General features: G+C 38.5%; 1 protein-coding gene across 6 annotated transcripts in view; it reads right to left on the bottom strand.

Annotated features, from left to right (window-relative positions):
* The window catches only part of PIGN (phosphatidylinositol glycan anchor biosynthesis class N), a 100,182-nt gene that overhangs the window by 16,985 nt on the left and 67,485 nt on the right, over nt 1–15,712 (bottom strand). For 2 of the 6 annotated variants that reach the window (XR_010028581.1, XR_010028579.1), the window contains exons 18-24: nt 15,011–15,102; nt 13,223–13,334; nt 9,004–9,112; nt 5,372–5,474; nt 2,961–3,063; nt 624–846; nt 26–111 (exon numbers count right to left, since the gene is read on the bottom strand). Coding sequence is in view for 2 of the 6 variants with exons in the window: in XM_063162146.1 (XP_063018216.1) it covers nt 760–846; nt 2,961–3,063; nt 5,372–5,474; nt 9,004–9,112; nt 13,223–13,334; nt 15,011–15,102 (606 nt within the window). In the remaining 4 variants the exon portion in view is untranslated. Of the gene's footprint in view, nt 1–25; nt 847–2,960; nt 3,064–5,371; nt 5,475–9,003; nt 9,113–13,222; nt 13,335–15,010; nt 15,103–15,712 lie in introns of all 6 variants that reach the window. The other 4 variants (XR_010028580.1, XR_010028578.1, XM_063162146.1 and 1 more) reach the window with 2 other exon arrangements.

Genomic DNA, 15,712 nt, shown 5'->3' with positions numbered 1-15,712 from the left:
TTCCTCCCCAGATACAGTAACTCACCTGGCACGAAACCCCTCTGTGTTCTAGACTGGCTCACTTTCTCTCCCGTTTGCGCATCCATATTCCTTGCTACCAAATAGCTCTCACTTAATTGCAGTCCCACAATGAAAGAGAAAAATGACAATGTTATCAACATACAATATTAAAAAAAAAATCAGCTGCAGTAGCAGTTACAGGAACACAAACTAACTGCTGTGTTAGTGAACAAACAGTTCTTCCCTCCCAATACCATATAATTTCTAACAGTAGAAATCACTTAAGATATAAATAATTCTAGGCCAGATTCAGGAAACATATTTCACTATGAGCCTGCAGGAACTTTCCTTCTTGCTTCATCTGCCTGCTACCTAACATCTGCTTCCTAACACACTGCCACACTCTAAAAATGAGAATAACTTTAATATCACCTATTTCAACTGATTTGTGAAGGTGAGCAAATTCCCTCCAGCCAAAATGAAGTCAAACAAAACCAAATTGAAAACAGAACTCCTCAGAAGAAAATTTACCTAGCTGCAACGGCCATAAGTGGGCAAAGAGCCAGATTCTAAATCTGCATTTTTAACTACTTGATAAAATGCATAATGTACAAGACCATCACCTTTAGTGTGATATGAGTCAGATCATCTTTACCAGCTCCTGTTCTCAGTGAGTACCAGGCTACAAATTTTGACTGCAGGTCCTTTTGAAACAAACCCCTTTTTTGCCCTGGAGTACAGCAACCAACCAAAGGATACAAAGAAGAAGGACCTCCGGACATCATCCAGGTGGAGCTGTCGGAACTGAGTTATATCCATTGTACAGGTGAAGTTGAAAACAGCAAGCTGGAAAGACAGCAGAAGGAATCAACACCAAATATGAACTAATGGACTTTGACAGAGCCACTATATTTTTACTGAAATGAATGAGAAAGAAACCTACTTCCCTATTGCCTGTTATTAGAGTATTATAATAAGGACTGCAAACATTTCCCATGTTTTCATTATACTTTAATGAATTAATGAATCTGCCAGAAAGACTGTACAAGTGAGATGATCAAATGAACAGTGAAGCTTCCACTGTTATCTACACTAAAAATGAACTTCTATGCCTTAGACTTATAACCATCTTTTTTCATCAGAAATATTCCTCCTACACACATACACTTCCACTGCTCACATGAGCATATGGATAAAGATCCTCAGAAATAAAAGACTGCAAGTATCCTTATTTGACTTATTTTGTGAGTGAAAATAGTAAAATACTCTCCATCTCCTTTACTCAGTCCTCAGTACAATATCACTTGACTTGAAGAGGAATTATCTTCATGGAATTTAAGAGGTCAGTGAACTCCTTTACACTGGGAAAAAAAAATCAAGTAATAGACATTCAAGACTGATAACATTTTAATTTAAAATAATCTCTCATCAGAGAATTGAGCTGCATTCTCTAATACAAGATTTACTTTGCAGCAAATATTAACAGGCATTCTAGGGATGATATCTTCTGGGGTAAGCATTATTGTTCCTTTCACTTGAAACCACAAAGTTTAAGTAAATGTTGACAAACAGTGAGTGACAACTTAAAACATAATTACAGCCTACCTATGTTCTTTTCATTTGCATTTGATTAGTAAAGTGTTCACCACTGTTTAATACAACTTTAATAGAATTTTATTTTACAATAACACCAGACTAACAGCAGAAAGGCAAGCATCATAGATGCCTTGTAACAAGATACAAAAGTTAGAGCGGGTTTTATAGTGGAAGAAAAAATACATCCCACAGATGCTAAACATCTTCAGTCATAATTGTGGCATCACACTAATTGTAATTGTGATATTCAGGTTCCATCCCTGTTGCTTAAGATGCTACAAAACACAATCACACAAATTATCATAAGTAAAGGTAGCATAAATAGAAAATGATTCCTGGCTATTTTTGTTTTTTAGCCTTGAATTGGTAAATCCTACTCCATCAAATTTCAAAACTGTCTTCATTGTAGGAGCACCACAAAACCACAGCTAATGTCAAGTTCGCTCTGGTGACTGTCTTGGTGGTGACTGTCTTGGCTCAGGTTTCAACCTCCAGAACTTTTTCCTAATTATTATGAGCTGCAAAAGGAAGGAAAGATGTGTACCAACACTCTCTTCCAGTGACTCTGGCCACTCTCACGCACGTGTAGCCAGGAGGGCTCATCTGGGAGAAGCCAGGGAGAGCTGTGGTGCACACCCACCCAACTGGCTCCAAGGACCCAAACCACTGTAACTGGCACTTGGGATCTGACCAAAACAGTGGCACAGCCCCAGTTGGTTCAACCCCACACCTAACCTAAGAGCTAAATTGCAGTGTGAACAGCATGGCCTTTGCAAATTGTTGACAATATACTAAATTTTAAGGTGAAGAATTTACATTGATTACAAACTCCCTTTTCTCCTCCAGGCAAATCTGAGAAGGAGCTAGTTCCAAGGTGGTCTCTAGTTACTTGTCAGTCTAAACAGAAATAAGTTTCCATCCTTGGACAAACTCAAATTAAGATTGCTAATATCTCCTAAGGTCTTTTCAGAAATCAAATAATTTCAGCCTCTCACTCCTGAGTCTGTGATCAGACCAAAAAAAGTACAGTGACATTGTACTTCCTCTGAAGACTTCATGCACCTTATGCTAAACTTGACAGAGACAGCTCTGTGGCCTACAGACCATACCACTGTGTCTTACTAAGACTGTCTTCCTGCATTTCTAGAAATGGCTCTGATGTGCAATATCTTCCATAACATGAATTACAAATCTTACTTAAAAAGTCATATTCCTAGTTCATGATACAGCTAATACTGACTTTCCAAACTGAAAAGAAACATGAAGTGTTGCTTTCTGAAAACCACTCAGAATATTTATTACATCCTGAAAAAAGCCCAGCTAAAGCTGTTAATTACATTGATATATCTGTCAAGAGCTGTTACCTTTGGTTTGAGTGAAAGACCATAGTGCTGCAGTGCTTCTTGTTCCATATTTATCCACACAAACATCAAACCAAACAGTGCCAGTGGAAAAAGAGCTTCATATCTGAAAAGTAATGTAATAATCATAGTAAGTGCAGTTGCTGACAACTAATTAACATCAAATGCTGACATGTTTCTTTGCTTTTTTCTTCCCACAAAGAATATACCAAAACCTAGTGGCATTCTCTCCCTTCTTTCCCCATTTCCAAATACCCACAGTGGGTTGAATTTTAAAGCCATAAAGTAGTTAAATGGCAAAATTAGAAGAAACAGTTTGCTTCAGCTTTGTCATGTTTTGCATTTTTTTTTGTTCAATGGCTGCCACAATGTTGGATGAATGCCTTTTTTAATTATAACAAAACTGGAATAAAGTTAAATGAAACAGGAAAAAACGTGTTTGACATTACTTTTGTGCAAAAGGGAAAATTTCTCAGTGAGAGCCACTTGGAATGGAGGGGTTACAGTTCAACTTAAACAGCAGCTAGAGACTGTGTCTCTTTAGGACCTATCACACAAACTCATTATGGTGATCTCAGTTTTGTTCTCAGGAAAAACACATCTGTACAATAAACGGAGCACTACATTTCACTTCAGTGAAACACTCTTTTCTTCACTGTATTCCAATCCCTCACAACAGCAGCATCAAGTCACACACCATGGCCACTAAGCTGTTCTAGCTACACCCCCAATCTCTGGGTACTTCTGGCTCCTACAGCACTCAAATTCCAAACTATGAATGTATTTATGTGAGAGATTAATGCCCCCAGATAACATAAGAGTGTAAACTGAAATTGGATAACATTTAGTTTCTCCAGTTGCACTTCATGGTACCTCCCAGGTTTTTTTCTTTCAGGATAAAACCGTAATACTGATACTGACAAGACTGTAAATGTCTCCCTTTTTATTTTTTCCTTCTTAGACAAATATCTGTCAAAAAAATAAGGAAATCACTGCAGTCAATCTTGGTATTGTTTCTGTTGGGCTACAAAGCAACTTCAAACTGGAACAAAAAATTTTGAATAGACATTTCCACTTTAATTATCAGAACCACAAGCAACTAAACATGAAGATGAAACAGTTATGCTGTCAGCAATAGAAACACTACAGCCCTTATAATGGTGTACACTTGCCTTCAGATGAAATGCCTTCGACAGAGTTGGTGACAAGTGGTTGCATGCAGCCATGCTCTTGGGCTGGCTTCAGTGTTTCCACTTAACCGCCCCAGAGAGGTGCTGCAATTTCCCAGGCAATGTGCTGGGTTATCAGTACATGATAGAAGAGTGGACTGAGGAGAGAAACACTGGACACTTTTGGCACCAGTGCCTTGGGTTTTGTTTTCTCTTTTAAGAACCACTCCAAAATTTTTTCATCTATTTGGACATTGTAGGAAGGCAGCAGAGAGCTGTCAGCATTTACGTGGCCTGGTGCAGGGCCAAAATACAAAGAGGGAGATTGCCAGCCTCAGAGAGAACAACATTCCTGCTTTATACAGTAGCCAGCACAGGCTAAGAAGGTTGAGTGTAAGAATGTATGCGCAGTCAGGAGTAACATTAGGATCAAAATCTTAATGGGGAAGTGGGAGGAAGAAGACTGGAGAAAAAAAAAAAGGAGATGCTTCAACTAAAATGAGAGTATCCACAGGAGGCAGCTATTGCAAAATGTCTGCTGGAATAAATGCCTTTATTCCACTTAATTTTCCAGTGTAATTAAATCCAGAGGATAAGTGGGAGGGGAGGCGGAAAGAACAGTTCCTATACTCCCCATTAATTATGCTCTTAAGAGCTACCAAGTCTGAGAAAAAAGAAAGGGCTGGCTGACATAGAGTTTTCTTCATTTAAAACAGCAGAGGAATTGACTTTTATCCAAAAAAAGCAAGGTCTACTCTTTATGGGAAACAACGTCGCTTTGAAAAAAAAAATTACTTCCACAAAAATCTCTCAGAATGCAATTTTCCCTCATTTTAGGACTACCTGTTTCCTGGCACACATCATTTAAGCCATAACTAGACAGTAGTGCTGAGCAGCTGGGAGAGATGCTATTCCCTTTTGTTTGTGAGCAGAAAAGCACACATCAAAACAACAAAAGGCATAAACTAAACCAGACTTTCTTATTTTGGTGCAATTTTGTTTGAACACGCACCCTTCCAGCCACTGCCTTGTCTAGTTGAAAGGAATGTCAACAAAGTGTGTTTATAATACAAGGAAGAATATGAAAGTTCCCCTGAATTTTTATTTAGCAAACTAAACAAGGAGATAAATGCTGGAAGCACAGGTTACACCTTTAACAGAAATGTGCATGAGATTAAGCAGTTTCACATATAGTCCTGGATTTTCATGAGTAAAACCAACTGAAATAGAGTAAGAATGAAGTACCCTGTGCTGAGGAGCAGGTAGGTGGACATCAGGGAGAGCAATATGCTGAACAGTCTCTCAAAGAGAAACGTGGGGCTCAGTAGCAGCAACACTGGGGAAAAAACTGCAATAATAAGAAGAGATCCATCAGTCACAATGTGCAAAATGTTTCATCTTCAGTAACAAGACAACTTTCCTCAAATCTTGACATATTGTGTACAGAAATTCAATACAGATCATATATGACCCTCTATTTTCAAAAGTTACTTTTGCTAAAAAAATACAATGTTTGGAAAGTTTCACATTCATCAAAAGGAATTTCAGTTCTGTATCATTTTAATTGCCTGTCTTTCCACGTCACAGCCTTTATAACTTCTCATGAACTGATGTTAATAAGTTTTTAAGATTACGCAGAAGCACTACCCTTGAATCCAATCAAACTTGACTATTTAATACTACTCTGATAACCAATTACCAAGGCTCCGAGGACCTCTGGCAGCTCAAAAACTGCAGAGACAAAGCCACTGCTCCACTGGATTAAAGTCCTAGGAAGGCATGGGTTGGAAGGAACCTTAAATATCACCTAGTTCCAAACCCCCTGCCACGGGCAGGGACACCTTCCACTAGGACCAGATTGCTCAGAGCCCCATTTGACCTGGCCTTCTCTCTTTTGTAATTAGATTAGGAACTGGGCTTCTGGAAAAGTGAGTAAAGAGGCAGAAAAACCAGGAAAGATGGCCAGTGCTTGAAGAAAGGAAAGGGAGAAGGACAAGCACTGCTGTGATGTAATCTTTAAACCTGTTTTTTTTTTTTTAATATTAAAACTGCACGTTTATAAAAAGTATGCTGGCAAATAATATTAATGTGATCCTTCATTGCAGTATAGGAACTTAACATTACTGAATCACTCAAAGCTTGCATCAACTGTAAGTCAAAATTAATAATCACTCCAAGGAACACAAAAGATATGGAAAGTACTCCGTTGTGATTATCATCATTGTATCCATTAGTACCTATAGTGAACATATCAATGAAAGAGGTGAGGAGGTTTCTAACTCCTGTGGATCAGTATGTTTTATTTCCCAGCTTTCAGCCTTGGCCACTGCTACAATTACCGAATAAGTGATTTCAAGGGGCTCCAAAAAGGCCCAATTCAAGGAGGAACTCCAGGGACCTCACTGAAAGTCAGAACAGTTGGAAATAAAATTCAGCATGAAACTGGCCTCTGTGAATGATAGTGAACATATCAGATGTGTAGCACTCTGAGTGCTATCATAGATGAGAACAGATGAGCGGCTAGTAGGTGATTATTAGACTTTCTCTTCCATCTCTGATGCAATATATCAGATATTAATCATAAAAAGACCTGTAGGTTTCTGCCTGACCTACACAAGCCTCTGTATATGACCCCTGTGCGCAGTTGTGACACCAATCTCCTCAAAATTTAGCAAGTTGCTATGCTAAATTCCCACAAATGAAAATTTTAAGACATAATATACATTCATTTAGAACTGTCTGCTAATATTAAGAAGGTTCTGAAGAACACGGGAAGCACCTGAATTAATGTTACACCCCCTGGTTTTGCCTCTATGGTTGCAGTTAAGTACACTGCATGAACCATATAGTGTTACAGCTAAAGCCACTTGGACACAGGCCTGCAGGAACCCAGCCATCACTAATTCATTTGCCTGGTTCCTCAAACACCACTCTTTCTCAAAAAAAAAAAAAAAAAAAAAAAAAAAGTAGGTCAAAGTTAAAATTTTAAGAGTTAGGCTTCATATTAATCAAGATAAACAGCTGAGAAGGGGGAAATTCCCTAGAAAACTTCTCAAGTATGGCTATTATTCTGACACAATAATAAAACAGTATTCTTATGAACAAATACTGTTAACTGTGTGTTTCTAGTTGTACAAACACACAGAGATGCAAAAAGAGTTCAGTAACAGTGCCATTCTTCCACAACTATACAAAAGGACAAAGAGGAGTTGGACCACCTGTAATCCCACCAACCTTGGAAAAACTACAGTAGAGTTTGGTACTTTAATTCTTATGGTATCCCATTTGTGGTACACCCTGGCAACAAGGCAGGTGCTAGTTGTGGGTATAGTAATAACAAGTAATTTCTCTCCAAGAGGAGTATTGAGAGCATGTTGGACTCCTTAGTGTTTTACCTGCTTATTTCTGTGTTTAATTATGGAAAGCTATTTCAGCAAGTACACAAAGCTCCTATCTTGTATATCATATTCACTTAGAATGATTACTTCCAGTCTGAAAGACTATGCTAAAATATTCGATACTATGGTGACAGCAAGTAGATATTTTGAGTACCTACAGTTTACTTCACCCTTAGCTTTATTTTTATCATCACCCACAACAAAGAGAATTTCTAATATACTTTTTCCTCATAACTCTAAACCTCTTTGACTGCCTGAATCATCTCTTAGATGAAAAATGTTTCTCTTTCATCCTTACACAGGAGAGAAATATAACCTTTACACTCAACTCCTGCTCCAGTAAGCCAAGCAGGACTTCATCGATTTCATTGACTTTACAACTGTGAGAAATTCATCCACACAGAGATCCCCATTTAGTTTTAGCAAGCTACAAAGAGTTAGGAGAGCATGATGGAAAGGAAAAAGCTCCAAAGAAAAATGCATTACTAAGAAAGCACTGCTCACACACACTGATCACAATCACTGAACTTAATCTTGAATCCATTTGCTCTAACAGAAGCAGGATTGCTAAAACTGACATGATCTGCTTAAGTTAAAACAATGCCACCAGTACAGGAATGTACAAGACAACGAGCAAGTAGGTAGCATGGGCCACAGTTCTTTCATTGAGCTGTGTTTAATTTCCTAATCTTGAGTTGTAGCAAAAAGCTGCTATCCAACCTTATATGGGATATGTTTAACTCTAAAACAAATCCCACATTTCAGATCACTCAGGGATAAACAATGCTCAACATTTTCTAATGGAGCCCTATAGAAATTACTTTGTAACTGAAATATGAAAGGTATTGCTTCACTGTATTCCAGAAGTCCAGTAACAATTCCATTTGCTGTTTAATAACACTAAGATTTTTGAGTGGTGAAAAATTCATAGACTTACAAATTGTTTTTTTCTTTAATAATTAGATACTATCAGATATCAAACATACACTATCTTCATTGTTTCACAGGTATTTTGCAAAGCAGCTCTCAAAATTACTTCCACATGAGTCACTGCCATCCACTGCAGCTTCAAGTTTACATTGAATTACAGCAACAACCTTTGGTCATTTCCCTGTGTTCAACTGGATTGATGGCAGAACATCTCAGATCACCCATATCCATCACCAAGTGAAACAAAAAGGGAATTTATACCATTATATCCCTAAAAGAGGTCTTCAAAATACTCAGAACACTCAAAAGATAAAGCTATTTGTAAATCAAAGGTATTTGCATTTTATCACAAACTTACAAAGGAATAATATTTTAGAAGACTAACACATATCTCAAAATAACTCACTTAGGAAAGGAAACATACAGAAGAACTACCAGCAATCAGATAAAGGAAAAGAAGTCGTTAATGAAAAAGTGACATCATCCCCCACCCAGTCCCAGACTCCACAAACTGCCAGCATAGAAGTTTGAGAGGGAAGATTTTCTTACCTAGTGTCATCCAGCTAATAATTTGATTCATTACAGGTAATCCCTGTTTGATCTTAAGGCTGTCATGGGTACTGCCCACAACATATGTCGAAAGTGCAACACTGAACATCTAGAAAGAAGAAATCGGGCAAAGAAACACAAAATTAATGTACGGATCTCTGCCATTCCATCCTAAATATGTAGGTATGCTTTAGAGTTGCATAAACACCTCATTTGAATCACCATAAGAACAGGAAGTCAAAGACAGTGTTGAAATGTATAGCTTTATATAACCTACAATTACTGGCTTTTTAAAACTTCCATCTAGATTACTTTTTATTAGCATTCTTGTTATTTATTTGTGCTATTTTAGAATAGTATCCACAAGTGACCTGGACCACTGATTTGATAGGCTCTGCTCCTTGTCAACAGTAACTATTTAAACACTCCTGCAAACCACAGAAAACACATGCCCCCAGTCCTTCAAGGGGCACCTGTCCTCAAACAGCAGCCACAAAGAACAAGCAGAGCCTTTGGCTTTGCTGCAGAATCAGGTACAGGGAGAAGGGGAAGATTCCTGGAAGAAGTGAAGCAGCAGCAGAACAACTTAGAGGTGGCTTTTATGGGATGGAAAGAAGCTGCTGGGTTTTTTGCCCCCCAACTGAATTGACTGAACCACCTCAAGCAGAGCCCTCAGCCTTGCAGAAGTAGAAAAGTTGGAGAGGTTTTTTCTTTGACTAATTCAAGAGACACCATTCAGTCATCAAGTACGTGCAAAGAACCTTTTGAAAATTACCCCATGAGTCAGTTATTTTTGAAAGGTGACAATTATCCAAGGAAATGCTTGAGCCAAGTTTTCAATTACTGCTATTTATTCACAACACTGCAGTTCCACTAAAAGGCAAATCAAGCATGCACAGTACTTTGCAAACACGTGCTTTAAAACTGCATTACCAGATGTAACTGCAGTCATGGCTTTTTAGTGCAGGCAACTACACCATTCACATCCATCACTTTGTACCATATGAATAGCTGCTATTTCCCTGCTAGACTGCAGTGATACCTACTGGGATCAGCCCAGACAATACATTTAGCACCAGCATTCTTTTTTGACAAGTTTCACAGGTGCTCAGTATCTGCTGCTTCTATTTCATTCCAAGCCACAAGAACATGTACCTTGTATTTCTCTGTGACATCAATAAACAAGGTCAAAACATTAGACATCCAAAAGCTCAGGGAATTTTAGACTTCTGATGTTTAATTTGGACACTTCTGCTGTATTCAGGCCCTTTGACATATCTTATCAAGTTCTGTTTGGTGTCATGAGCTCTGGTAATTCCTCCGATATCCCCTAGACACTGGTGAAGTCACTTTGCACTGACTTTGTGGCACCCTCTGTAATATATCCTGTGCCTTGGAAGACTTGAGATGGCCTGGGAACATTAATAAGCACAAGGAACTGCTGCTAAATCTATGCCAGTGTCCAGGGAAGGGCTCAGCAGGTGCTTTTGAGAATCTGTGTTCACATTTTAAGTAATGTTCAAACTGGTCTTGGCTTTCACCAACACCTCCAGGACTGAGGTGGAACTGAGCAGAAATAACTTGGAGAGGCAAACTGAGCTAAGCTAAGAATCTGTCTCCCTTCATCCTTCACAACCCTCTCTGATGTTCAGAGACAATTCCTGAACAACTTAGGAGCAGGTCTCAGATACCCATACCTGCAGGTCATACTGCTACAAAGAAGAAACCAGCGGTGACACCTGCAGTCCCAACACTGCCAGCTGCTCTGGCTGGGAGCTCTCCTAAGCATCAAACATCCTAAGGACCCATAGGGAGAATGGCAGGAGAACCAGTATCATCAGCTGGGCACAGGCTGGTTGAAAACACCCTTCCTGTCCCCTGCTTCCACCAGAATGACATGGATTCCTACTGTTCACTTCTATTTTAAACAGCATGAGGATGTTGCTCTTAGGAACATGGTTTAGTGCTGATCTTGGCAGTGTTAGGTTAATGGTTGGACTTGATCTTACAAGTCTTTTCCAAGCAAAATTATTCTATAATTCTAATTGAGAGGAGGAAACTAATCAACTGACCACCTTGGACACACATGAAGTCCAAGCATCCTGGGAATAATAACTTGGTTCAACATTATCAATCAATCAAAACAGCAAATTTTCAGTGGTGTGGCAGAAACTGGACACCATCTATGAAACGGATGGCAAAGAGAAGGCAGTGCTCTTTCCAGCAACAATTAGGTTATACAGTAAGCACTGCAGCAGTCTAGCTGATGGATTATGAATGGCTCCTGCTTTCATCATTACTGAAGCCTTAATGACCTCTCAGAGATCAGAGAATCAAACAATTGTTGAGGCTGGCTTAGGTTTAATTCACCAGTGACTCCAAACATTAAGTAACAGCGTTATCAGAGGAAGGCATAACCTCTGATGACTGCCTCCAAACACCACTCATGGGGAACTTGCAAAACCTACTTTTAAGAAATCCCTTGTCAGATGCAGAGCAGGAATCTGATTGAGCGTGCTTATCTATTTGAATGCCAGTGGCCTGATCACCATTTGTCACAGCAAAATAGGTATTTTCTCCTGACTAGGGGATTCATCTCACCTTTAAAACTGCCTGGGAGCTGTAATCAAAATTCAGGATCTCAAAATGAGCATTTTTGAAGATTACCCCTTCCTATTCCCACTGAAAGGTCCAACTCAAAGGAAAATATAAAAGTAGAATTAGGGAATTTCATTGACTAGAAATACCAGTATTCTGACAAGCATTTTCCTTTTGTATTCCTGTACATTTCAAAGCAACTAAATGCAACCTAACCTCAAAACAAGATATTTATTTAGAAACACATAGAATACCTCTGTAATGTCCTTTTATCCCTCTACATCTGAATAATCTCACCTCCCAATCCTTTCCTTACATGAAATGTGAATGGTGGATCCCATATTTTCCATTCCCAATTAAGGTACTGAAACAAAAGTCTAATAGAGACTAGTAATTAAATGTCACTACTGTAAAACATCTTCTGATTAAGAGGCAATTTGAGGAACTTCATGATGATCTTAAAAGTTGGGAGAAAAATGAAGACGTTACTTCAGGAATAAGCAGGCAGAACATTTTCCTCTAATTAAGTATCACTCTGTGAGTGAATTTCCTGATCCTCTATGTTTGCTCAAGAACAGTCTGGCATTACTTTTTTACTACAAACCAATTTCTTCATCATCATGAGATGCTGCAGCAGCTGTGTGGTGAGTTGAGGTTGGCCAGCCGCCTACTGGGCTGCTCCCTCACTTCCCCACCCAGGGTGAGTTTTTTTCAGGCATTCCAGCAAGAAATCCATTGCTGAGTGTATACTGGAAATTCGTGTTTTAAATGCTTAGGAAAGGAACTGACATCTCTTTTCCACATGTAGGCTGAAAAAATTAAGAGACATCACACCATATTTGACATGCATTCATGTCATTCATGCTAAGCTGCTAAAGCCACTTTAAGCATTCATTACTCTTTCCCTTCCTCCTTTCAACCAATCTGAGCCCCATACCTAAATCACTGATATAATGAGTGCATTGCTTTGCTCAGCAAGAAACTCCAGCACACACTTAAATCATAACAGATAAGGCTGGTCCTGAAATAAAACTATTATCTTGTAATAGGTTGAGATAAAAAAAAAAGAAAAAAAGAGGACAGCAGGCATGCAAGGTATTATTAGAATCTTAAAGCTCTCTAGAACTTAATTAGCTCCAAGCATGAAAAAAACCTACCTATTTCACAAAGATATAATTCACCTAAAAGAAAATTAACCAACAGAAAACCAGCTCAACGTCAATCTCACATTGTTCCTTCTACAGCCAGAAACTAGAACTAGGTCAGCCCCCCAAACCAGCAAGCCCAAGTGTGCACATGCAACTACTGCAAAGGTCACTGCAAGTGATATACACAGACCAAAGGCAGGACAAGCTCTCCAAGCAGAGCATCAAAATCTATATGCACATTGATATATCAAGCAATATAATTATGGACAGGATGGGCTTTTGGGAACATAGCATGATGATATTTAAGTATGTGCACATGGTCCTCTTGAAATAGCCAAGGAGAAAACTCTTAGGAACAATCTTTTTTTCCTTGAAAATTGTGGCCTTGGTAGAAATATGTTCTTAGAAGGAAAGTAAAAATTTGCACATAAAAACCCTCTAACATTCAGAATTATTGAAAAGTAACAACTGACCTGATAAAAATATACTTTCAGATCTTCCTTATCTCTGTACTTATTTTCCCTTTTACAAAGAGATGTCAACGAGAATAAAGATATCAAGATGGTCAGCAAACCAGCTGCTGTTCTGCAAAAACAAACAAAAGAACAATAAAATCTCAGAAAACACCATCAAAAATTTCTTTTGCCACTGTACACTGTCTTGTTGCACTTGACATCCCACACCAGATTCAACCCCAGGAGCGTTTTGGGTTTCCTAATCTCTCCTGAATATTCAGTGCCTCCAGTTTCCTCTTGCATTATCTAGCCCTGCTTTCATCCCCATGTTTCCTTTCCATGCCTGAGCTGACTCAGGAGCTCCCTGCTCCTACCATACAAGGTTCATTAATGTACTAAAAAGCCCTGACTTGATAGTACCACTGCCCAAGAACAGAAACACCTATTTCTCACTGGCTTTTTGATTTCTCCCTCTTGTATCTTCTCCCCCAGTATCAACTTATCTGCAATATCCTGAAGTGTCACATTTATTTTTAATTGCTGCTTCAAACCATTCCAGCTTCAAAACCCCCTTGAAAAGTTTCAGAGGTACAATGTTGTATAAGAAGAATAAACAGAAAGATGTACAGCCTGGGCAAGGTGAATATACAGAGGTGTCAGAGAGGAAGATTTGCAGATAATTTAATTCCATTTTGATTTCTAAGTTATGTTCTAAAGAATAGAAAAAGCTCAGTTTGGACTAGCAGAAATACATATACATGTATATACAGCTGAGAGGCTGTAACACAGTCAAAGAAAATGTGTGCTGTATATTTCTAATGTGCCCAAGGAATGAGACTAAGAAGGGTTTTCAAAGATAGATTTAAAACACAGTAGAAAATATTGAGGGAGAATGTCAATATTCTTGGAAATATCTGGGCTCATAATTCTACCTGCAATCACATATTGCTGCTCAAATCCCATATTTCACTGAGGACCAGGCATCCTGACTCTGCTGAGGCATGACATCTTCTACCAGCCAGCAGGAGCCATTGCATCCTAGGGTCAATTCACTTTTTCTGCAGTAACTACAAAGAGACCACAAGCCTAACCCTTCCGGCCAACCACCTGGATTGCATCCAGATGAGAGAATGCTCCTATGACCAAAGAGTGGCTCACAAGAGGAGAGGGACAGATAAAGATGTACTAGAAAAACAATAAAAAACAACAACTTTAGAAAATCAGACAAGCAATACCAGAAAAGAAGACTCGGGATAGAGAAGCAGAAGTGGAAAAAGAAGAGACACAGGAAACACAGAGGAAGAAGAGAACTCTGCCTACCCTGTTTGTTTTATTTCCCTGAATATCTCATATCTCACAGAGCGCTATTCAAAGACAGACTATTCAAAATTGGGTGGACAAATTCTGAAAGATGCGATCAAAAGTATATGGCTTTTAACTAAATTCTTATTCATTTATGATAGTGCTGTTGACCATATTTACACCCCACTGAAGCTTCTCCTTTAATGATCTCCTTTATTTTCCTGTAAAATGTGCACATTTTTGTGTTGTGAGGAGTGTTTCCCTTGACAAGAAATTACAGAATAACACAAAGACCAAATGGATGTAGCAAAATAATTAAAAGTCTATTCTCACTCTTATTACTGAATAACTGGGGTCTCTATAATCATGTTATTTAAACTCTGACCTTCAACTCCTGTCTCAGCCAGCTTTCAGTAATGCAATTCCTCACAAATACCAAAAGGCAGCCTAAATTTTGAATCAAAGGGAGAATAAAAAATTTAAAGAACAAGATGAGATTCTTACACCAGAGGAATGTTTGGTTCTCTTCCTACAACAGGCATTAATGGAAATATTGCCAGGAGCACACACAGGAGAGTCCAGATCAATGCTTTTGTCTAAAAGAAGAAGGAGGTCATGTGAATAGACAATTGTCTACTCATAAAGAAATATTTCAGTGAGCTGCTAACAGCTACTAGCATCTCCCATAAGCAAAGATCCTGCATTACCAAGGAGTAAAATTAGCTAAAAAAAAAAACAAAAACCCACAAACAAAAAACCAAAGAGACCATGGGGTCATCAGTATTACAGAACTTCAATTTAATACAGAAAAGAATTTCTTTTATATAGCTGTCAAAATCCTATCAAAGACAATGACAATTAAAGCCAAGTTTACACTTATAAGCACTTTCTCAAAGTGCGGCCTTCACACATTGCAGGCACCAGAAATCTGACAAGTGGCCTTCTAGAAGGAAGGCATAAAACTAATACCTCCGAAGGATAGAGCAGTTAATTCATCAGTATTGAGAGAGAATACTCTGAGAATACAGTAACATTATCCAGTCTTTGCATCTATGTGCCATTTGACTTAGCCACCATTATCAATTAAGTAGTTCCTGAAACTCTTTGCTAGGATGAAAAAAACCAACATAACTCAGGTGTTTTATATAACTAAAAATATTAAGAGCTGTGTCATGTAAATTTCTCAAGCTCAAGTAAAATTCATAT

Source organism: Melospiza melodia, chromosome 1 (assembly GCF_035770615.1).
Source record: "Melospiza melodia melodia isolate bMelMel2 chromosome 1, bMelMel2.pri, whole genome shotgun sequence".
In the NCBI taxonomy this organism is placed as follows: Eukaryota; Metazoa; Chordata; class Aves; order Passeriformes; family Passerellidae; genus Melospiza; species Melospiza melodia.
Note: the sequence above shows the minus strand (reverse complement) of the source record. Positions and strands in the feature narration are given on the sequence as shown.